General features: G+C 35.4%; 4 protein-coding genes and 1 pseudogene across 4 annotated transcripts; 1 reads left to right on the top strand and 4 right to left on the bottom strand.

Moving 5' to 3' along the window:
* Window positions 1-1,403: 1,403 nt before the first annotated feature.
* LOC123226216 (probable L-type lectin-domain containing receptor kinase II.1) lies at window positions 1,404-3,575 on the bottom strand. The gene has a single exon (XM_044650751.1). It carries the CDS (start codon window positions 3,539-3,541, stop codon window positions 1,538-1,540), a length of 2,004 nt encoding a protein of 667 aa, XP_044506686.1. The 5' UTR covers window positions 3,542-3,575; the 3' UTR covers window positions 1,404-1,537.
* Window positions 3,576-7,237: 3,662 nt separating this feature from the next.
* LOC123225339 (putative L-type lectin-domain containing receptor kinase II.2) lies at window positions 7,238-9,597 on the bottom strand. The gene is given in 2 exon segments (XM_044649275.1): window positions 7,238-8,142; window positions 8,145-9,597. Coding segments are annotated over 2 exon segments (1,845 nt in total). The 5' UTR covers window positions 9,436-9,597; the 3' UTR covers window positions 7,238-7,588.
* Window positions 9,598-14,355: 4,758 nt separating this feature from the next.
* Window positions 14,356-15,833, bottom strand: LOC123226253 (low-temperature-induced 65 kDa protein). The gene is made up of 4 exons (XM_044650782.1): window positions 15,722-15,833; window positions 15,348-15,590; window positions 14,554-15,225; window positions 14,356-14,440 (listed from the first exon to the last, which is right to left on the bottom strand). Exons 1-4 carry the CDS (start codon window positions 15,831-15,833, stop codon window positions 14,391-14,393), a joined length of 1,077 nt encoding a protein of 358 aa, XP_044506717.1. The 3' UTR covers window positions 14,356-14,390.
* Window positions 15,834-16,978: 1,145 nt separating this feature from the next.
* Window positions 16,979-19,391, bottom strand: LOC123226252 (annotated as a pseudogene).
* LOC123225256 (protein TOC75-3, chloroplastic-like) lies at window positions 19,154-23,595 on the top strand. Its single transcript, XM_044649175.1, has 7 exons — window positions 19,154-20,672; window positions 21,269-21,490; window positions 21,598-21,705; window positions 21,792-21,983; window positions 22,086-22,334; window positions 22,593-22,847; window positions 23,012-23,595. Exons 1-7 carry the CDS (start codon window positions 19,500-19,502, stop codon window positions 23,249-23,251), a joined length of 2,439 nt encoding a protein of 812 aa, XP_044505110.1. The 5' UTR covers window positions 19,154-19,499; the 3' UTR covers window positions 23,252-23,595.
* The last annotated feature ends 351 nt before the right edge of the window (window positions 23,596-23,946 follow it).

Below are 23,946 nucleotides of genomic sequence, written 5' to 3'. Positions count from 1 at the left end.
ATTTTTTCTTTAGACAATAAACACACTAGAGGCTTATTATATTCTAATTGTTGAATCTTTAACTTATCTTGTGCAAGACCCTAAATTGTGTATTTCAGTTGGTTGTGAAATTACTTCAGGAGTGGAAAAAGAATGAGACTTATAAGGATGATCCATTAAACTTTATTGAAAGTGGGCAGAAAGCATGGCGTGTTTGAAGTTGGGTGCCACTGGTTAACTGCAATAGACCATTGGAGAGGATTTTTGTAGTGCCATCCAGATGCGGTTTGGATTTGTTGGGTAGATGAACTGGTTTCTATCTTGAGCTGATGTCAAGAAAATCAAGTGGGCATTTAAACTATCAAACAAAGAAGTGACCTCAGAGCTACCGCCATTGAAGTATATAAGGAGGTGCTTGCAAAGAGAGACTTTGCTTTTTAACTAATCTCAAACTCTTTGTACTTCATTTCCCTACTCTTAAAGATATGACCGCAAGTTAAATTATGGGCATTTATTCATTTTTATTAAAGTAGACCTTAGCAGGCAGGGTTACACTTGAAGTAATCTGTTAGGATCTTGGGACCTTCCATACGTTAATCACAACACTTCAACAAAATAGCACACAATTTAACAAAAATATGGGTATTTAGGCTTTTTAAAATTAACAGATAGAAGTTTGAGATTTCATTATACTTTGGGTGAGATTTCTTCTAATGAAATGATTTAATTTTGTTTTTATTATTAGAAAGACTGAACTTTTTTAATTTTCCTATTAAATGGACAAATTTATAATATGTTACACAAAACCATTTCTATCACCTAATGCCGTTAAAAATTAACGATTTGGATATTCTTAGCTAACACGTACAATTATTGGGTGATCAATTTTTTTTTTTTCAATTGAAATGATTGAACTTTTAGAATTTTGTATTAAAATAAAAAAATTTTGTCAAATAAAAATGTGTTTAACCTCTAAATGTGCATTATATCATTCTTACAATTTCTCTATTATGTATCATATCTGTTTGAAATTATTTTAACTAAAATGATGTTTATTGATGTCAAGCTTCGCTTTATTTCATTTAAGTGTATGTTGTTTACATTCTTTTAAATAGAATGATGTTTTATAGAAATCTAAAGAAATTATTTTATTAGGAAAAATCCAAATAGCTTAGCGAACTCAGCAAATTCGTCAAGGGAAGAATTAAAGTTAAATGCAATTCTGTTCTAATACAATATATGAAAGGAGACTGGGGAAGAAAATTTACTAAATTTATCAATGCCCTTTGCTGAAAACCCTGCAGCACAGTTATTTCTGGACTCTTAGCCATTCTGTTTTGATAATGCTATGGAGGACAAGGCTAAAACAGAATCCATGTGAATTTGCCAGCAAGCACAAAAACACTTACCGAATAACAAGTCAATTATGCTACAAGTAGTGTCAGTTTTACTATTTCACAAGGTACAGAGACATAGTACATCATAATATCTGCATTTTCTCTTCACCTTCCAAACATTTTATGTCCTAAGGATGCAGCTATTGCATGAAAGTCTTGATTCAGCGGCCTACCACAAGGATTGAATCAACACTAGACAAGCAAAGGGAAGAACTACTTCTAGGCAATAAATCTAATGACACAATGTTAAGAGCTACATTCTCCACTGCTGTTGTGCCTATCACAATGCTATTTGGTGTTATACTTGGCAATTTTGCTTGCCCATCCAGATACTGTGTCACCTGCTTCATGCTAGGCCTAGCTTCTGGGTTAGAGTGTGAACAAAAGAGGCCTAGTTTAAGAACCAACTCCATTTGCTCTTCAACGTATATGCCTTCCAATCTAGCGTCACAAACATCAAGAATTGCTCCTTTTTTCCAGCAATCAATGACCCAATCAGCCAAATCTACCATTCCAGGTTCCATAGGCCTCCTTCCACATGCTACCTCAAGCACAAAAGCTCCAAAAGCAAATACATCAGTGCTAGTTGTTGCCTTTCCAGTCTTAAGAAACTCTGGAGCCAGAAAACCAACAGTTCCTATCAGGCTAGTGGTTTGTGGGTCACTACCATGATCATATAATCTAGCAAGCCCAAAATCTCCTAGCTTTCCATTCAGATCGGCATCTAAAAGAACATTGGCAGCTTTTATGTCTCGATGCAGAACAACTTGTTCCCACTCTTCATGGAGATAAAGAAGGCCGGAAGCTACTCCTCTGAGAATCTGGAACCTCTGAAACCAATTAAGGTTTGGTTTCATATCACCGTATAAGATTTTGTCAAGGCTTCCATTAGGCATATAATCATAGGCCAATAGAACTTCTCCCTTCCGCCTGCAATAGCCCCGGAGTTGCACCAAATTCCTGTGCCTTAGCCTTCTCATGATCATAATCTCAGCCAAAAACTGCTTCATCCCTTCGTTTGAGTTATGGTTGATTCTCTTGACTGCAACTTCTACATTTGAAGGAAGGACACCTCTGTACACCTTTCCGAAACCTCCTTGTCCAATAACCTCTTTCTCTTTGAAACCTTTGGTTGCTTTGTAGAGTTTCTTATAGGAGATCCTATGGGGACCATATTCTTTTTCCCAGTCCTCATATACCTCCTCATATTTCTTCTTCCTCACAAAGTAAACAGCTCCACCAACTGTTAACAGCACAACCGCTAATGCCAGCAGAAAAACAGTAGCAGTTCGACCTAGACCCTCAATTGTTTTCACAGGTGGAGGAAGCGGAGGAGGTGATGGAAGCTTTGAAATATCAAGGGTCTGTGCTGGTCCACTTTTGCTGAAGCTCCATCCAAGAATATAGTGATCACTTATTCGCGTACCAGTTGCTGCAGAGACACCAACATACATAGACTCCAGTAGAATTTCAGAGAGATCGATAAGTGTTGACAGCAGAGGCCTCTTTGGTTTTGAAACTTTTAGTGGAGCTATTGATACATTCAATAACTTTTCTGTTCCATTATAGTCTATCCAAATCTGTATTAGTTTTCCACTTTCTAGCTCCAAAGTCTCATTTCTGTCTTCTTTATCGGAAAAGTAAGTAGCTGCGGCAGATTGATTAGAGATGAGGCTGTTCACATCAATTCCAACATGGTTTCCATCTATGTCATAAAATTCAGGGCTTTGTACAGTATCAAGCTCAACTGCCAAGATGTGGTTTGTAGGCAGGCCATTGTTTGTACGACTAAAGAGTCCAAAATATGCACCTGCGGCAGCGCCAGTAAAGTTCATAGATGGTGAGATGAAAAAAGCCAAGCCATCGCCTCCGAAATCTGCTTCTGAAACAATGGAAAACACAAAAGTTGTGGAAAACGAAAGGGCTTGAGAGGAAGATGAGTTGAATTTGAAAGGAGAAGGGTAGAAAGCATAGCCGCTTTTAAGCTCAGAAGTGTTTGTGAGCTGCAATAGACCATTGGGAAGAATCTTTGCCAAGCCACCCAGTTGCAGTTTCGAGATGTTGAAACCATGATAGATGAACTGGTCATCCACTTGAGCAGAGGCCAAGAACAAGGATAAATTGAAGACTATCCACAAATAAAGAAATCCATGAGCTGCAGCCATTGAGAAAATGGATCTGCTTTTTGTAAAGATTTATTCTTTTCTGTTAGTAGTTTTGAACTCCCAATAAATCAGTTTTCTCCGTCTTAAGATACTCTTGCAATTCAAATTTAAGGTGTAAAGAGAGAGATTAATCTGGTTGACTCTGTAAGTTAATTTCAGATAATGACCAAAGTAAATAACCCCTTGACATTTCCAATCTTTACACATGATCTCCTGTATTCGTCTATTTTGGAAAGACTGCGAAATGAGTTTCAGCGCCATGCTGGATTTTTAAGTGGCAGGATGAATGAAACCAGATAGGCTTTGTTTATGGGAACCTGAACTCTCTATTTACTTGGTTTCTAGCCTCTCTTTTCTTGTCTTCTGTTCAAAGCTTCCAGGTTGCTGATTTTTTTTTTTTTTCTTTTTAATTGTTTGAAGTTAGATAAATGATAGAATAACTTAGCATCTAAAGGGATAACTTGAGTAGAAAACATATGAGATTTCAAGTATGAGGTCAATGGTTCAAATCCAAGATATTTTAAAATTAAATTCTTGATTTACTAATTGTTGGGTAGGTCACTAAACCCAGAGTTTTATCTTATTGGTATATTATAAACTTTGTCTTTATTTGAAATTTCTTGATATATCTCAGAACAAAAGTCTATTTACTTTGTTTTTAGCCTTTTTGTTTCTTGCCTTCCTTTCAAAGCTCCCATATTATTAATTATTTTTTCTCTTTTTAATTATTTGAATTTAGAAAAAGGGCAGAATAAATGTCTAAAAGAGTGAGATTCAAAAGAGAACAACGGTTCAAATCTCTTTAATGATATTTTAAAATTAAACTCTTAACTTATATATAGTAATTAATTCAGTTCAAAAAGTAGTCTGACTTAAATGAGATTTTCTTATTTAAAAAAAAAAAACTTAGTGCCTTGGCTTTCAACATGCTTTGAAGTTCAAATAGGGCAAAGGGGCAAAGAGATGAACAAATTTACTACTAGATACATACCATTTTTCTCACCCAACGCACACCAAAAAAAAAAAATTGAATAATGCATACAAAAATAACGATGTATTATCTTGTGATTAAATAGTTAAAAATTAAAGATAAACCAATACTCAATCACAAAAAAGACACATTATAGTTTATACGTAAAATTGTGCATATAGTTAATATTGCAATGATAAGTTTATCAAATAATTGGCTTCAAGAGTTAATATTATATGCAATAATCAATTCAGTTAAAATATAGAATTACCTCTCCTCTTCATGGAATCAGTCTCAAGTTGGACACATCATTCTGTCACTAGTCTCCTCGCCCCAGTAATTGAGCTTTCTACACAAGTAAAAACTATACACATAATCTTTCATCTCCACTGACCGAGAAATTGGATGCAACATTTCTCAGACTTTGATTCAAACTGCCACCTGATTGGAGCCACGTATGGAGTTTAATATCTTAGCGAGTGGAAGTCCCCACTGGAAGACGAATTGTTGATCTGTCTTCTTCCTTTCCAAAGACTATGGAGTCGTTCTAATGTTGCTTGTCAATATTCCATAATGTACGCTAGCTAATGGTTTTCAAGCGTAGGCCCCAATGACAATGAGGACAACCAGCCCAGCGTCGCATGTTTCATATCAGTTCTAGGAATTTTAACGAACTAGTTAAGAGCATTATGAATTTTCAAAAATGTCTGCGTGGAAACATTTTGAGTCGAAGGAAGAGCAGATGACGGGGCAAATCTGACTCCAGAACGATGTCGTTTAACAATGGTAACGAAGGAAAATTAAGTTGAAAACCTACGCGTTATAATTTCCCCAGTTGCAGCCATTTAATGTTTCCGTGTTGCCGTTAATATGTTAGGTGTTGGTAAATAAAAAAGCCAAAAGACTCATTCCCACCCAAGGTTTGGTGAAATCCCAAACTTCTCACCTATTAATTTTTAAAAACCTAAATACTTACCATTCTATTAAAATTTATTGTAAGGATTAAGGAAAAAAATATAATTTAGTTAAAAATATTAAAAAGAACTAAAAATATATCATATTTTCTTTCATAATTTAAAAATCTAATAATTTTTTTTTATCAATAATTTGAAAAGTAATTATTTTCTTTTAAGATTTTTAAACTTTCATTAGAGATGAAGACTTTTGCTATTTCTAGTCGTATTCTCTCTCTCTCCCATCCCAAGCCACTACACTAGTCCTAACATTGCCTAGCGTATCAAAAGTATTAAAGACAAAGACAAATGCTTGCGGGGACAGCTTAAGAGCTATTTTGATATAAGATGGACACCCCATTGCAAATTTAAGTAAGGTTTTATCTCACAAAAATCAATTAATATCCGTATATGAAAAATAAATGTCGGTCATTCTATTTGGTATTAAAAAGTGAGAACCATATCTAGTGAATTGGCATATTATAATTAAAAAAAATCATCAAAAAGTGAAACACCTCCTAGAACAAAAAGTCACTGCCCCATCTCAGCAAGCATGGAATGTCAAGCTCATATAATTTGATTACGACATTGTCTTTTAAGAGGGAAAGGTAAATATTATAATCGATCCTCTGTTTAGGCTACCTTTAGGGAAATTAACAAACTAACCCCTAAAATATTACTGTCCGAAGTACTTAAGAGAGTGGAAGAGTCATGGGATAAGGATGAACACCTCAACCTATTATAACAAACAAGCAACAAGACCCTAATACCTATGAGGTGTATTAATGACATCAAAATAAACTTCAAAGGGGAGGAAGGAATGTGATGTCAAAGGACCCTGCCTTGAGACAAGACCTCGTTGCCTTATTTCAAGATTATGCTATAGGTAGTCATTTAGGACTCAGTGTAATAACTAAGAAGTTGGCTTCAATTTTTTATTGGAAAGGGGTTTGGAGGGATGTTAAAAACTACATTTGTAATTGCTCAAATGGTCAAATATTCAAATTTGAAAACATAGCTGCTTATGATCTATTACAGCCATTACCAATTCCATCGAGGGTGTTTATAGACATCTTTCTAAACTTCATCAAGAGTCTTCTTAGATCTCATTGAAAGTCTCTCATATTTGTGGTAGTGGACATAAAAGTATGTTCATTTTATGGGCTTGAATAACTTTTTTCGGTGATCGCAGCAGGTCAAAAAACCCTAGATAATATCTACAAATTACATAACATGCCTAATACCATAAATAGCGACAGGGAATAGTCTTTCTCAGCAATTTTTGGAAGGGTTATTCAAGCTGCAAGTGTGGGACTGTAACTGTCTATTACATACCACCCTTAAATGGATGGACAAACCAAGGTTGTCAATCATTGCCTAGAGAATTATCTACAATGCAAGGCAAGGGATATACCACATATACATCGCTTTAATGGTTGTCATCAGTTGAGTTCTAGTACAACACTTCTTCTTATTCAAGCATTTGGTTGTCCCCTTTTGAGGCTTTATATGAGTACACTCCTTCCATCCATGTTCCGTACTTCCAAGTAACTCCAGGTTGAAGTTGTTCACACTTTTCTACAATCCTAGGAAGAAACTATTCAACCTTACTATAACTGAAGAATTCTCACATCCATATCATTGATGCTTGGAATAAAAATTAGAAAAGAAAAGATAAATTTAGTAGCTAATTTGAATGCATCAAAGAGATAAGCAACCATTCAAATCATTCTTTTGGGAACAAAACTATTAATGTGAACTATTCTCTACTAATTGATGTAAAAATCTTGTCTGTTTGACATGTAATATTCTTTAATTTACAAAGATTTTGTACACAAAGTATTGCTCATTATAAACATGTCGAAGAGAAATTAAATAATGGACTCCAAATATTCACAGGATCACACCAAGAGCCTGGTTTATCCATAAATTTAACTTTCATTTTCCTAAAATGAAAACTGGGTTTGTATGAAAATCGGTAGATTCAATTGCCAGTTGTAACGTTTGGATCAATGGCAGAGAAGATGTGAGTGGAACTAGTTTCGCCCGACAACCGAAATGAGTCAGCAGTTTCATAAGCTTTATTACTTGTAGTGAAAGAAGCAATCACAAAGCTTTCAGGTGCTACATTTGGCAATACTGCATCACCTGCTTCATGCTAGGCCTTGTTTCTGGGTTATACTCTAAGCAATAGAGCCCTAATTTCAGAACCAAACTCATTTGCCCTCTGTCATATATGCCCGCCAATCTAGGATCACTGGCATCAAGAATGTCTCCTCTATACCAGAAATCAACAACCCAATCAACCAAATTTTCCTTTCCAGGCTCTATAGGCTTCCTTCCACAAGCCACCACAAGCATACAAACTCCAAAAGCATATACATCTGTACCAGTAGTTGCCTTTCCAGTTTTAAGCATCTCTGGAGCCAGATAACCCACTGTGCCTATCAGGTTGGTGGTTTGTGGGTGGCTACCATGATCATATAATCTAGCGAAACCGAAATCTCCCAATTTTGCGTTTAGATCACCATCCAAAAGAATATTGCCAGGTTTTATGTCTCTATGTAAAACAACTTGTTCATACTCTTCATGGAGGTAAAGGAGGCCAGAAGCTACACCTCTGAGAATCTGAAACCTCTGAAACCAGTTAAGGCCTGGCTTTTTATTGCTGTAAAAATTTTGTCAAGGCTTCCACTAGGCATATATTCATAGACCAATAGAAGTTCTCCCTTTCGCCTGGAATATCCCTGGAGTTGCACCAAGTTCCTGTGCCTTAGCCTTCCCATGCTTACAATCTCTGCAACAAACTGCTTCATCCCTTGATCCAAGTCGCGGGTGATTCTTTTGACTGCAATTTGTACATTCGAAGAAGGAAGTACGCCTCTGTACACCTTTCCGAAACCGCCTTGCCCGATGACCTCCTTGTCTTTGAAGCCTTTGGTTGCTTCATACAGATTCTTATAGGAGAGCCTATGAGGACCATATTGTTTTTCCCAGTCTTCAAATACTTCTTCATAGTTCTTCTTCCTCACAATGTAAACAGCTCCACCAATTATTATCAGCATAACCAGTGCGGCTACAGGCAAAATGATGATCAGTGGATCTGTTTTCTCACTTGCTTTCCTGGTGGGTGGAAGAGAAGGAAGCTTTGAAATGTCAAGGCTTTGTGATTGCCCAGTTTCATTGAAGCTCCATCCGAGAATGTAGTGCTCACTTTCACGAGTACCAGTTGAAGCAGAGAAACCAACATACATAGAGTCCAAAAGAATTTCAGATAGATCGATCAATTTTGACAAGAGAGGCTTTTTGGGTTTTGGGATTCTAATTGGAGCAAGGGTTACATTGAGTAATTTTTCTGCCCCATTGTAGTCTATCCAAATCTGTGTTGGATTTCTACTAGCTAGGTCCAGGCTTTCGTTCTTCCCTTCTTTATCAGAAAAATAAGCTGCTGGTGCAGAGTCAACAGAAGTCAGGCTGTTCACATCAATCCCCACATGGTTTCCATTAATATCTTCAAATTCACCACTTTGTACAGTGTCAAGCTCAACCGCGAAGATATGATTTGTAGAGCGGCCATTGGTTGAAATATTGAAGAGCCCAAAATATCCAGTTGCAACAGCTTTACTGAAGTCCGTGGTGGGTGAGATGACAAAAGCCATGCCCTGGCCACTGTGATCAAACTCTGATGGAACTATTGCAAATACAAAATTGGTGGAGAATGAAAGAGATTGAGAGGAAGATATGTTGAACTTGATTGGGAATTGATAGAAAGCACGCCCAGTTTGAATCTCAGAAATGTTGGTTAGCTGCAATAAACCACTGGGGAGGACGTTTGCTATGCCCCCAAGACGCAGTTTGGCTTCATTGAAGCCATGATAAATGAACTGATTTTCACCTTGAGCGATAGCCATGGAAATCAAGCAAAGATGAAGAATCACCCAAAAGTGCAGGGATCTTCTTGCTGCAGCCATATAAGAAAGAAGTAGTTCTGCCTTTTTCAAAGAGAGAGATGCTGCTGTTAACTAATCTCAGATATTAAATTAAAGAAGATAATTCATTCAGAGTAAAATGTAAATTTAAACGCGTATAGGTTCTTCAGGACTTTAGAGCCTGATTCATGAACTTGACCCCCCCACAGGGTCAAGTTATGACAATGAAGTCCAAGTGAGTATTTAAATTTCCATTTCAAAGCTCTAGATGGATGAGCCAATTTTATTGTCATTCGTCTCTACTGAAACGCCAGGTCATAAAAGCTAATTAACTTAACATGAATAGTAAGGCAGTTAACTGTGTTATTGAGCACTAGATTTATTTACGAAATGTAGGAACTACAGAAGAGCTCAGTAAGAAAACCTGTCTGCAATGAGCGATAATTGTGGATACATGTGTCACATTGACTAAGCAAAGGTGTGTTAACTCAGGTTTGGAAAAATTTTCGAATTAAAAAAAAAAGAGAGAGTGAGACTTTGTCAAACACCAAGGTAAACGCAACCATTTTATACTTCATATTTGATCAAATCAAATCAAACTAAAATATGTGGTTTGATCTGGTTAAGAGTATGGTTAATCGGATCGAATTAAAAAAACTAGTTTATTGACTAATTTGACATTATTTTGAACGAAATCGAATTTTTGATTAAAAGAAAATCATAAACTAAAACCGAATCAAAAATATCAGTTAATCAAATCAAATTTGTGGTTAATCGGTTTTGAACCAAAATTTAGAAAGTCACCCTATTGTATTATTTTTCTATTCAAAATTTTCAAAAATGGTTTGATACTTGATTATTTTTGTTGATTTTTTTCGAAACTGGTTTGGTTTAGTTAATTAGTTTTTTAAAAAAAGACAAACTAGTGACAAAAAATCGGTTTTAAATTGGTATGCAAACTTGTTTCTTAAATAACATATTTTTTGGTTTAATTTTGGGTATAAATATCAACACGATTTAGTTATTGGATAATTTTAAACACTTCTGAATTTGATTATTGCATATATGTGTAAAGTGATGCTAAAAGAATTTGACTAATAAAAAATAAATTTCAAGCATTTATTCACAGAGTTAATCAGTTTGATGAGAATACAATTAACCAAATGCCAACCATCTACTCACATTTGTAATTCATCATATTTTCAAGTCTTTAGGTTCCTGCTTGGAGTCTACTTTATTCACACTATTGAAATTTTGTTTCCTACATACACCTAAACAAATGTTTCTTGGGTGGACTTGTACTAAGATTTTTTGAGGAATATTTATACATTTAATCATGTATAGTACTGTCATTTGCTCTCATCTTACAGTAAAAAAGGATGAATTTCCTTCCTTTTCTATCATAAAATCATCATCACATTCAAAATCCCCGCATATTTCCGGTGAAAATGAACCATGGGTAAATGATCTAGTAGTTAGGCTTATATTATCACAACACAAACCCAAACACAATACAAATAATTGTCAAACAAACATTAACTAGTTAATTGACCTAATGGAAATAATTGCCTGGACCGTAGTTTATATGAGCTTGAAACAATAATCAATCCTTATAATTAATGAATGTGGAAAAATAAAATTAATTCAATCACGGTATGCCAATTGGGTTTGGTTTGCCAGACCTAGTTTTCTAGATTGTTGCTTGACCCATCACATTCAAAGTGACCAAATGCATTGTTTGTGAAAGAAATGGTAAATTTTTATGGGTTGGTCACATTCATAGGGACCAACTCACGTTCATATTAATTGAGAGTGTCCACATCATCCATAATATATCAACTAAAGTACACAATTTTAGAAAAAGGTAAATGGTGCCAAAAAAGCAACTAATGTGAACCCAGTGACCCCTAATGAATAAACAACATGTAATTACATTCATTTCATGCTGGGAACGACTCAAAAGTCAAGCAATTAGCAATTACTCAAATTATAATTACCAATTTAAAAACAATATCTTGTATGATTCGACGATAAATCTAGCTATGAGAAAGGAATAATGTTATATGTATATATTTTTAAATACACATATAGGTATATATAGGAGGTGTCATTATGTGACTGAACATTATTTTATTCTTGATTTAAAATTATATAATCACGTAATGATATATTATCTGTATACCGATTTGTAAATTTAAAAGTATGTGTATATGGTTTTATTGATGAAAAATTGTGAACTTATAACATAAGATTCAAACTTACCTAAGTGAGCTAAAATTCAATTTGTTCAAAGACACACACTCTCACTCGCACAATCTTCTTGAGATTAGCATGACCCATTAAATACAACAATTAGGTAATTAATTTTTAGCCTTATGTGCAAAACTAAATGAAACCCTAATGAAATCAAACGAAATTCTAAACCAAATGAAATCAATATTTATAATAAACATATATTTACTTGTTTGTTGTTTTCCTCTCACTAACACTAATTTTTTTTGTAGTATTAATTGAAAAAAAAAACATGATATTGTTCTATTTATTATTTTTAATTGATTTTATTTTTTATTTCCTCGAAGGTAGTCACACTCATAATATTAATTTTTGATTATGTTGTCTTTCTTATAAGTTAATTATTAAAACTATGTGTACCCATTTTAATTACATAAATAATTACATATTTAATATGTGACATCAAGTGATTAGGTGATTTTGAATTAAAAATAAAGTTATACATAATTATATGATAATATATTATGTATATACATATTTATGTACTCAAAAGTTAGTACACATATTATTGCTCTAAAGTAATTTTGTAGGTTAAACCATTAAGATTTAATTTTATGATTTTTTATGTTATGCGAGACTATTATTTCATGACTACTGTTTGAACGAAATTCATATTGTATTACTTATGCAGATTACCTTGAAAGTATATTAATTAAAAAAAAAATTTTGGTAAGTCGAATCAAGGTTTCACAAATGTGACAAAAGTTCAAACTTAAACTTTCTCTTTGAAAATTCTAATACTTCATCAGCTTTGTTAACCCCTAATATTAATTTAAAATTTATTGAATGATGAAATCATATATGTTATCATGTTTATCTTAGTTGAACTTTCCACATTATGCCATTAGTTATTTTGTCAATCACCACCATTATGATAATCTTTTCACAAAAATTACATTGAATTAGTGTTAAATCATATTGATCATTGTCGAACGATTTGGTAATCTCAAATTAAAATATCATATGTACCACTGTTTGCAAAAGAATGTATTTCATAGATATTAGAGTAATCATCTATATGAAGTCTTTTTGATAGACCAATCTAATAAATATGTCTATTCAACGTGCACTCATATGTTACATTAGGTTGTCAACAAACAACTTTGACACATAAAATTTGTTACTATTTTTCAGTAAAATTATTCAACACTATTATAATTACAACCATATTATTTATGCCTAAATCAGGATAATATTAGGGTTGTGAATGTTTTTTAAATGCCACCATATGTAACATAAGTGCCTTATGATCAATTGACACACATTGATCCTTTCGTCATGGTTCTACCATGGAAAAAACATTTATTTTGGCATACATGTAAACATATACATTTACAAATAAAGATTAATACTGAGAGTTGTATAAATATGACTTAATATGGAGTAATATCGTTAAAAAAATTGACTCTAAAACACCAACTCTGGTATTATATAGTACAAAAAAAATATATATTTTGATAATATTAAAAGTAACTATTTCGTATATAACTCTAGGGAATGGTAAGTCAAAAAAAAAAATCGTCACTATATTTTTTCTACTAAAAGAGGTTATATTGTCAATATAACTATTTCGTATCAAATTCTGATATGTAATACCTTCTTTTTATCCTTTAAATACGAAGGGCCAACATAAAGAGGGAAAAGTGTAGAGATAGCATTTCATTTACGTGCACACAAGAAAAGACTTACCATTCCCTAGAGTTAATTATTACCTTAAGAATATCATTGTTCAATGTTACATTCTTTATAAGATATTAAGATATATTTTATCGTATTACCAACAATTAATAATGTATCGAAGATATAAATTTCTGATTATCGAACCAAACTAGATTAAAAATCTTTTGGGTTATTTTTTTATATATTTATTATATTTTACACTATAGTGTATATTAAAAATTAATTATCTAATCTTTAATTCCAATACTGCAACTTATATTATACAAGACTGATTTGCATATAACATTCGGTGTAACAAATCTCATCAAGAGCAAAGATCATTCTTCTAATAATTTATTGATTCCAAGAATTGATAAATGCCAACAAGAAGTTCCAAGAAGAAGGAACTACAACTATTTCATGTCATGACCATTGTTACTCTAATAAAATTATATATATATATATATATATATATATATATATATATATATATATATATATATATATATATATATTTTAAATACATATTTTATATTTGTCATCATATGATTTAATGATTATAAATTAATGATAAAATAACATTTAATCACGTAATGATACATATAAATGTATACTTATTTGTGTACTCAAAATGAATATAAATAGTATTACTCTGCGCACAAGTAAACATCTCAAAATCATATAATTAACCAAAAATGAATTTTCCATATGTTAACAGACAAGACTAGGAACATTTCAGTTTTTAACTTTACGAGCTACAAAATCAGATTATTGGTGGCATGTATGAGGTAAATAGAACTACATGAATACAATGTGATTAACCTTTCCAGTCTAATTAATAATACATAAACTTGTACAAAATCAGAGTCAAGAAATTGCTTTTTTCATCAATAAGATAAATTTCTCTTTGTTAGAGATTAAAGTCTCACGTCTAATAAAAATAATATAAATGAGTAATATATAAGTATGATAGATTGGATCTTAATATAATCCAATTAATTTTATGTAATATGAGTTTTGATGTCCACGTTTATAAGCCCAAAATACTAATTTGCTTGAAGTATTCTTCCGTCGTTTTCTTCTTCTTCTTCGGTAACTGCAACACAGATTATCTTACAAGAGATTAACTAATCCGTTACAAGAATTATGAATAAAAACGAGATACAATAAGTAATATTGATTCAAGATAGTGATGATGAAAAGTCTCACTTTCATGAGCATTGGTTGAGACAGGAATATTGCTTGCCGATGAGTTTGAAGCCGAATGTGAAGGTGAAGATCGGGAGGGTTCTTCTTTCCAAAGAAAAGAAGTTACAGCCTCCCTCACCTTCTCCACCACACCCACTTCTCCAGGACTTCTTTTCGGACTCATTGCTTCAGTTATCACTTGAGAAAGTGCTCTCTCATCTTCCCCAGGCTCAAACTTACTCTTTATATACTCCTTCACCGAAACGCCCTTATCCCATTTTTGCCCAGCTGGACTGGCAGGCTTCTCGGCTTCAAGCGCAGGAAGCTCTTTAGCTTCTGGAGCAGCTGGGGATGAAATTGTAAGGCCTTGAATCTTTGAAGCAATTGCATGTGTTGCATCCGATACTGTGGTATATGCCGGAGCCAGCTTCTCAGTTACAGTTTCTGTTAATGTCTTGTTAGGAGGCGGAGTAGTTTTGTCTGGAGTAGCCGGACTACTAGTCTGCTTCGGAGAAGTAGCAGCAGTAGTAAAAGTAGCAGGCGTAGTAAAAGTAGCAGGCTTCTCCTTTTCTTGTTCAACACTACGGTTGACACTGCTCGCCAAAACTTGTTTCTCAGAAATTGCAGGAATTTCTCTTGGATGCTGCCTTGCATGCTCCTTATACCCCTCAGGAGCCAACTCCGATTCGTACACTGGAAAGATTAAACGTTTTGAAAGGATTAAAAAATCAAGAATCCTGACATTAGTGATCATATGAATAAAAGAATAAACACTTCTGCGTAAACTGATAATTATAAGGGTTTAGTTAAGATACTTGGGGCTCCAAGATACTCTGCATCTTCTTCTTCATCTTCGTCTTCTAAGCTAACACCCCATGAAGGTGTGGTGTTGCCTTCCTCACTATGCTTCTTTTTGCCACTGAGACTGTGTCGTAATTTCTTTGCTCTTTCCTTAACTTTAGCCAGAACTGATTTCTTTTGATGATGGGTGTGATCTTCTTCAGGGTCATGTTCTCTTCGAAATGCCGGTGAGTGAGGTGACCGCCTTGAAGCTTCACCTATTGTACACACATTAATCTTGTTAGAATGGAATGTATATATATAACTCAGATTGAGCAAAAACATATTCGAAAAACGCTCTTTCAACAATTATCTGTTATTTTTTGTAATTATAAAATTATGGGCTTACCTGCCATAAGGTGTTCAACAGGTGGGGATGCTGGGGATCTGGGATTTTCTCCATGTTTTTTCAGGTCAATTGGAGTTAATGCTCCATACGTGGAATTTGGAGGGTCTTTCATTGTTGCAGACTGAGATCTCCGTCCTAGAATTTTATCTATAGGTTTTCAAGCTATGGAAGAGGGATATTTAATAAAAATGAATGTTAAACAAGAAGTACTTTCCGGTGTTCTCTCATGGAAATTGACATGGGCCACATACCCTGAGATGTTTGTGGGGCTCTATTTTTATACGGCAAAATTTGGATAATGTAATTTGCTCGCCACCAGCAAATCAAAAGTGATTTTCTCTTAAAATACCAAATTTGACCAGGCCTGCATCAACCATCGCTCCTCATTTCTTGGGGAGAGAAATTTCTGTTGTTGAGTTTTCCTGTTTTACCAAATATAAGCGTTCATCAGTAACTTACAAAGGAAAGTGCAATTTTTCAACTACAGATGTCAAAACGAAAACAAATCAAGGCATTTTCTGTATGTTTTTGCACCAAGTATAAGTGATTCTCTTACAGCAAGCAAATTAACTTGGACCTAAAGTTCAACTCTAGCAGAGAAAACATGAATATGAGCTCAAGCTTCTGAAGTATACTATTTTGATTTCCAATCAAAGCTGTATTTGAGAATTTCTTAACCTTCGGCAAGCATCGAAATTCCAGCACAATTATGGTCAGGATTAAACCTAACAGCTTGCCTTCGGAAACTTCATATCAAAATGGCAAACTCTGAAATGCTTCATTCTTCACTTGGGACGTGAAACAAATGGTTAAGCTAACTGAGACAAGATGCATTAACTTATCCTTCTTCTAAATTTTTTAAACTTTACAAAAATATTCCTCCTTCCAAGTGCGATTATTTGAAAACATTATCTCTGACAATCCCAAGTGACTCCACTATAAACTTATGCCCACCAGTCATAAAATGCACTTTCACGATCTTTCCCAATCAGTAGTGAAATCAACAAATGATAACTAATTTGGAAATGCGCCTAAAGGGATAGTTTAAGTGACAAAAAAGAGAGAATCCAAATATGAAAGTAAAAGTTCAAATCCTTTGCGACCACATTTCATAAAGTCAAATAAATTGATCAACTCTCTTTCATGTCAATACTTGAAAAGAAAGTTTCGGAGAAGTTGTTCAGGCAGGACTCATTAGTGCCTGCAAGGCTATTGCACCATCCCAATAACCCGCCATTTTAAACACATTTGAGGGTATTACATAAGTTGCAGGATCGTTAGTGCTTGCAGTGCTTTGTAGACTGATGGTCCTGGATCTATGGGCATACTGCTAATAAAGGACTCTGCTTCATTGAGATACCCAGCTCGACCAAAAAGATCTACAACAGTGGCATAATGCTTTATTTTGGGGGGTTCAACTGAAGCATCATTTTTCATCAAATAAAAAAACTCGAGTCCCTTATCTATGAACCCAGCATGGCTGCAAGCAGACAACATAGCAAGGAATGTGGTACCATCAGGTTGGATCTCAGTTCTTCGCATTTGTTCAAACAACTCTACAGCCTCTCTAGCATACCCATGACGAGAACACCCTGATATCAGTGAATTCCATGAGATTACGTCACGCATATTCATGGATGAGAACACCTTTTTTGAATCCTCAATAGTACCACATCCTGCATACATAGACACGAGCATTTTGAACAGGGACATTTCTAGCATACCCTGATTTGAAAATGAGAGCATGCATTTGCTTCCCCTCTCTGAGACCTGAAAACACTCCTGTTGCACCAATTATGCTAGTAAATGTAAAATAGTCTGTTTCATTCCCTGATCATCTCATTTCAGAGAAGCAATTGAGGGCTTGCTCACCGCACTCAAAATTACAGAAACCAGCAATGACCGCATTCCATGAAATTTGCTCCCATCTTGTGACACCAGAGCACACTTTCTGAAAATCCTCCAAACTACAATTACATTTGGAGTGCACAGTCACAAGGGTGACCATTATATAGATATTAGACTCAAAACCTTCACGAATTACCTGACCATGATCTGTCTGCAACAATCCAAATATTCCATACGAGAAAAAGAACTCATAAAACTGTTATAAGTGACAATATTAGTTCTCAAGCCTAAACGCATCATTTCTCGAACTAAAATCATTGCCTGGATAGGTTGTCCATTCTGCGCATACCCAGTAACCATGGTAGTCCTAGTAATAACATTTTTTACCTGCGTTTGATCAAAAACCCGTCTTGAGTCCTCAACATTGCAACATTTTGAGTACATATCAACCAAACCTGTCTCCACAACAACATTATTAGGCCAGAATATGTTCTGAGCTGGCTCGATCTTAAAAGTTGATTCGACTCAATTTAATTCCACTCAAATTCGTTTGATTAAAATTCAAACTGAATTCAAACCAAAAGATTTCGCTCATTTTTTAATTAGAGTTAAACTTGAGCTAAAGGGTGTTCAACTCGATATAGCTCGAATTCAGTTCGATTGAAGAATGTCATGATATAGTTTCTTGTGTAAATACTCTTACTCTAATTGCAAGAGACTTAATTGTCACCACAGTAAGAACTTTATTAAATTATATTCAAACCTGTTTTTCATATTTTCATATTTTCTAAATTTCATTTCTGTCTTATCATCTTCTAAATAAAGAGATCATTTTTTAAATGTTCCAACTGGACATATAGATGAGACAATCTCTAATTTTCAATACGGTCTAGATATAACCCAAGCCGGTTTGGTCTCGAAAATTGATTCGGTTCGATTTAGCTCAGCTCAAATTTGTTTGATTAAAATTCGAATTAAACTCGAACTGAAAATTTAGCTCGTGCTCAGCTCAAATCCAACCCTAAACATTATTATAGAACCCTAATTTCAAACTTAGACCATGAACCTCAGCCTCAATCACTCCATCTTCTAACTGCGAGCACCCTACCAAAATAACAGAAACAATAAATGCTGCTGGTTCTATTCCCACTTCAAACATCTTGATAAACAATTCAACAGTAATATCGGGAGACTTAACATGTAAATAACCAGAAATTAAAGAGTTCCAAGTGACTATATTTCTCTAACGCATTTCATCGAACACTCTCTGAGAACTTAAGATTTCTCCACATTTTCCGTACACACCAACAAGAGCAGTGCATATATAGAGATCTGAAGAGAAACCCATTTTCACAACGAGTGAATGTAGCTGGATTCCCACATCAAGTGACCCCCAATCTCGCACAGTATGATAGAATTTTATTGAAAAAGTACGGATTGCGCGGCGAATCATTTAGTTGTTGCAACCGAGGGACGTCGTGTAGACCATCTGGAGCAGATACGCCGTCAATGAAAGTGGATATTTGGTTGTTCAAGGAGACAATATCATCTTCAGGAACATAATGGTGATTAACCGTCGTTAGAGCGCGGGAAAAAACTCATTGATTGATTTTGGGGCTTTCGCTAAGGCGCATGGTACTCGCAGGTTCATATTATCAACATTATCTCCCCATTGATTGATTTTCTAAGTACGTATGCATGAATCGTTTCTGCCAATGTGTATACACTACAGCAGTAGTGGTTCGGTCGTTCTTGTTGTGAATGATAAGTCGTCCATCTAAGAGTTATAAAAACGTCGAGTCGTTCGCCCAATTTTACACATTGTTTTCTTAAACCCCTCTCTCTCTCTCTCTCTTTTTCTGCTTATCCATTCTCTGTTCTTCTTTGGCTTGCCTTCTCTGTTCTTCTGTGGCTTGCCTAAATAAACACAATGTCCTCATTAGCCGCTCCCACCACCCACCTCTTCCCTACCACCACTTTCTCTCGCCGTAAATTAGCCTCTTCCTCTTCCCTCACCCCACTCGCCACTCCTCTACAATGCAATCTCTCCTCTCAAAGCCCTAATAAACGTTCCGACAACCCTGCCAATTACGCTAATGTCCTTAAGACCCTGTCTAAACCCCTTATCACTGCTTCCGCCACCACTGCCACTCTGTTCCTTCGTCTCACCCCCATTCTCAGTGATGGAGACAGTGGAGGTAGTGGAAATGCCAGATTTGGTGATGATGGTGGTGGTGGTGGTGGTGGTGGCGGTGGAGGAGAAAACGTGGGGGGGAATGGTGATGATGGTTTCTGGAGAAACCTACTTTGTCAAGATTCAGCGATTGCTGATGAAAATAACGAGTCACAGGAATGGGACTCTCACGGTCTCCCAGCGAATATTATTGTTCAACTCAGCAAGCTCAGCGGATTCAAAAAATATAAGCTTTCAGATATTCTGTTCTTCGATCGGCGACGTGGCGTCACCGTGGGAACTGAAGATTCTTTCTTTGAAATGGTTTCTTTACGTCCTGGAGGAGTTTACACAAAAGCCCAGCTTATGAAAGAGCTTGAATCTTTAGCCACTTGTGGGATGTTCGAGAAGGTTGATATGGAGACTAAAACGAAACCTGATGGTACATTAGCATTGACAATATCTTTTTTGGAGAGCACGTGGCAGTCAGCTGACAGAATTAGGTGCATAAACGTAGGCTTGATGCCCCAATCAAAGCTTGTTGAAATGGATCCTGATATGACCGATAAAGAGAAAATGGAATATTATACGAATCAGGAGAAGGATTATAGGAGGAGGATTGATAAGGCAAGGCCGTGTTTGTTGCCTCTTACAGTGCATAGGGAGATTTTGCGGATGTTGAAGGACCACGGAAATGTAAGTGCGAGGTTGTTGCAGAAGATAAGGGACAGGGTGCAGAAGTGGTACCATGATGAAGGGTATGCCTGTGCACAAGTGGTGAACTTCGGGAACTTGAATACGAGGGAGGTGGTTTGTGAGGTTGTGGAAGGGGATATAACTCAGTTGGTAGTGCAGTTTCAGGATAAGCTGGGAAATGTGGTTGAAGGGAACACTCAATTGCCTGTTGTCAAGAGAGAGTTGCCAAAACAGGTGAGATTGTAATTGATGAGTGATGATTAGTTAAGTGTTTTATTTGAATGTAAATTAAGGGGTGACGATTGCCTGTTTGTGTGTATGGTAGATGTTAGAGTTTTCTTAGTGGAATAAGTAACTGAAACTTGACTTTATTCCTCTTAAATATGACATTAGATGGTAATTTGCTGTATGTATGTGTTCAGAGTTTACTGATGCTGCAAATGTTTGGTTTATCAGTGTCTATTTTTGTACATTTAAATGCAAATGTCTGCTTGTTTTCGAACTTTTGAGGAGCTATGACTTGTAATGCAGCATGAGTTTATGTTATCATATTGGAATATCAGGTGTCAGTAGTGTCCTATGATCATTGGTGGCTGTAAGTACTGAATGAGTTAAAGTTGCATTAATGTTGGACCAGAAAACATATTTTCCCTTACACCAACTTTGATTCTCAATATCTGTCTTATTTTCAATTTATCGGGTGTTATTTTGGTTAATTCATGTGCCTGCTTCCTGTATTTAAAAGATTGATAGTCATTTGTATCATAGTCCCAAATTTCGTAATTGATGATCTAATACTCTTCTGGTTAATGTTTGAATTGGGTTTACAGCTTCGACAAGGCCATGTTTTTAACATAGAAGCTGGGAAACAAGCTCTGAGAAATATAAATTCGCTGGCTTTGTTTTCCAATATTGAGGTGAACCCACGTCCTGATGAAAAGAATGAAGGAGGAATCATTGTTGAGATCAAGCTTAAGGAACTGGATCAAAAGTCAGCTGAAGTCAGTGCTGAATGGAGTCTTGTTCCTGGACGAGGTGGACGCCCCACATTTGTATGTATATCAAATAAAAAATCTGTTTGTAAATTTATATAAAGGAACCATGACTTCTATGACCAAATTATGACACTGAATTGTCTTTATTACTTGACTCTGTTCAGGCTTCACTTCAGCCTGGTGGAACTGTTTCTTTTGAACACCGGAATCTGAAAGGTCTAAATAGATCCCTTCTCGGTTCAGTGACCACCAGCAACTTCTTAAATCCTCAGGTAATTTTTCTGAAATGTTCTTTTTGGTCCATTTTCATCTGCATGATTGTTTGTATCATAAAATGACAGCGTAATATTTTGTATAGGATGATCTTGCTTTTAAGCTGGAGTATGTGCATCCATATTTGGATGGTGTGTATAACCCTCGTAACCGTACTTTCCGTGCAAGCTGCTTCAACAGTCGGAAACTAAGTCCTGTGTTCACTGGTGGACCAGGAGTGGATGATGTCCCCCCTATTTGGGTTGATCGAGCTGGTGTCAAAGCTAATATTACAGAGGTAATATCCAGTGATTAACTGTTATTTGGCATTATTATTTTTATTTTTAAATTATAGATTAGAATGGTTGTGTTTGCATTCTGATGGATTTGTGCTTGGCAGAATTTCACCCATCAAAGCAAATTCACTTATGGTCTTGTCATGGAAGAGATAACAACACGTGATGAAAGTAGTCATATCTCTCCAAATGGTCAAAGAGTCTTGCCGAGTGGAGGAATTAGCGCAGATGGACCTCCAACCACCCTCAGTGGTACTGGCATTGACCGAATGGCCTTTTTACAGGCAAATATTACCCGTGACAACACCAAGTTTGTGAATGGAGCTGTTGTTGGTGAGAGGAACGTATTTCAGGTGAGCACATACTTCTTATAATGCAATACACATGAAATGGTACTATAATTCTCTATATTGGCTAACAATGTGTTCTAGAAAAGTATTTGTGAAAAGAAAAAAAAATTCTTGAGAAAAGGATCTCCACGTGGTTTTATCATATTTTAGAAAAAATCAATGAATAAATACAATAATCTTTGTTGCTATTTGTGTGTTTGGCCTACATCTGTGATGTGATTGTTTCAAAGCTAACATGAACATTCTGTATACAAATTATAGGTGGACCAAGGCCTTGGTATTGGCAGCAAGTTTCCATTCTTTAACCGCCACCAATTGACATTGACACGATTTATTCAATTGAAGCCAGTTGAAGAAGGTGCTGACAAACCACCCCCACCTGTTCTAGTGCTTAATGGCCACTATGGAGGTTGTGTAGGAGACCTTCCAAGCTATGATGCATTTACACTCGGGGGTCCATACTCTGTGAGAGGTTATAATATGGGTGAGTTAGGTGCAGCCAGGAACATTCTTGAGGTGAGAATTACTGAAGGCAATTATTGTTTGTAGTGAAGCACTTCATTTGTTTGTTCATGTCATATTTTTCATGAGAGGCATTTGAATACACAAATCCTTACCTGACTATTTATAGATCGAAAATATAATTTTGTGTCTAATTTCTTATAAAATGTCATATGCAGCTTGGAGCTGAAATCCGGATACCTGTGAGAAATACTCACATGTATGCTTTTGCAGAGCATGGCAATGATCTAGGAAGTTCGAAGGATGTCAAGGGGAACCCCACTGAGGTCTATAGGCGCATGGGTCATGGTTCATCATATGGTATTGGTGTCAAGCTGGGTCTAGTGCGGGCTGAGTATGCCGTTGACCACAATACTGGGACTGGTGCAATATTCTTTCGGTTTGGAGAGAGATATTAAAAGCGATTAGGTTACATAGTTTGCTTAGTACAGTCAGGCTTTTAGGTCTTTGAACTTGAATATCTGTTAGATGCTTAGACCTAATTACATGATTTAATTTGAGTTGCTTTCTTACATTTTTTTTTTTTTTTTTGGGGTCAATCTTGTGCTTTATACTTGAATTTGGCGGAGCAAGGTAAGTGGACACCAAGAAGGCTATGATTTTGGATATTGCACTACCCCCTGTTATGCATATTGTTGCTTCTGCAGTTCTTCCCCAGCAAAACCTGTGAATTTTTGTGCATATATAATTATTTTTTAAGCGTCATCCAAATCACACAGTTTGTTCTTGGAATTTTCTGTTCTTTCCTAGTATTTATATCTAAAATTTTCCCTCAAATTGTTCCACAAATAATTAGTATTGCACAGCCTCACTTCATAGTAATAGGAAGTTTCTAGCAAAAGTCAGTGTTGTAAATGTGGAGTATATGGCCAGATTAAAACAAAACAAGAATTTTTTTTTCTTGGTAACAAAGAATCTCATCTGAGTTAGATAACCCTTTTAGAAAGAATTTTTACAATAATTGAACCAAGTAATTTAAAATTTTGATCTTGATATGTTATCAAAAGATACTTGAATACATGTTTTTTTTAACATGAAAATTCTTCTTTTGCTATTCAAGTTATTTCTTGATAGTAAAACAAGAAACTTGGAG

This window comes from Mangifera indica, chromosome 9, assembly GCF_011075055.1.
Source record: "Mangifera indica cultivar Alphonso chromosome 9, CATAS_Mindica_2.1, whole genome shotgun sequence".
In the NCBI taxonomy this organism is placed as follows: domain Eukaryota; kingdom Viridiplantae; phylum Streptophyta; class Magnoliopsida; order Sapindales; family Anacardiaceae; genus Mangifera; species Mangifera indica.
The sequence above is the reverse complement of the archived record's forward strand: the minus strand, read 5'-3'. Positions and strand labels throughout refer to the sequence as shown.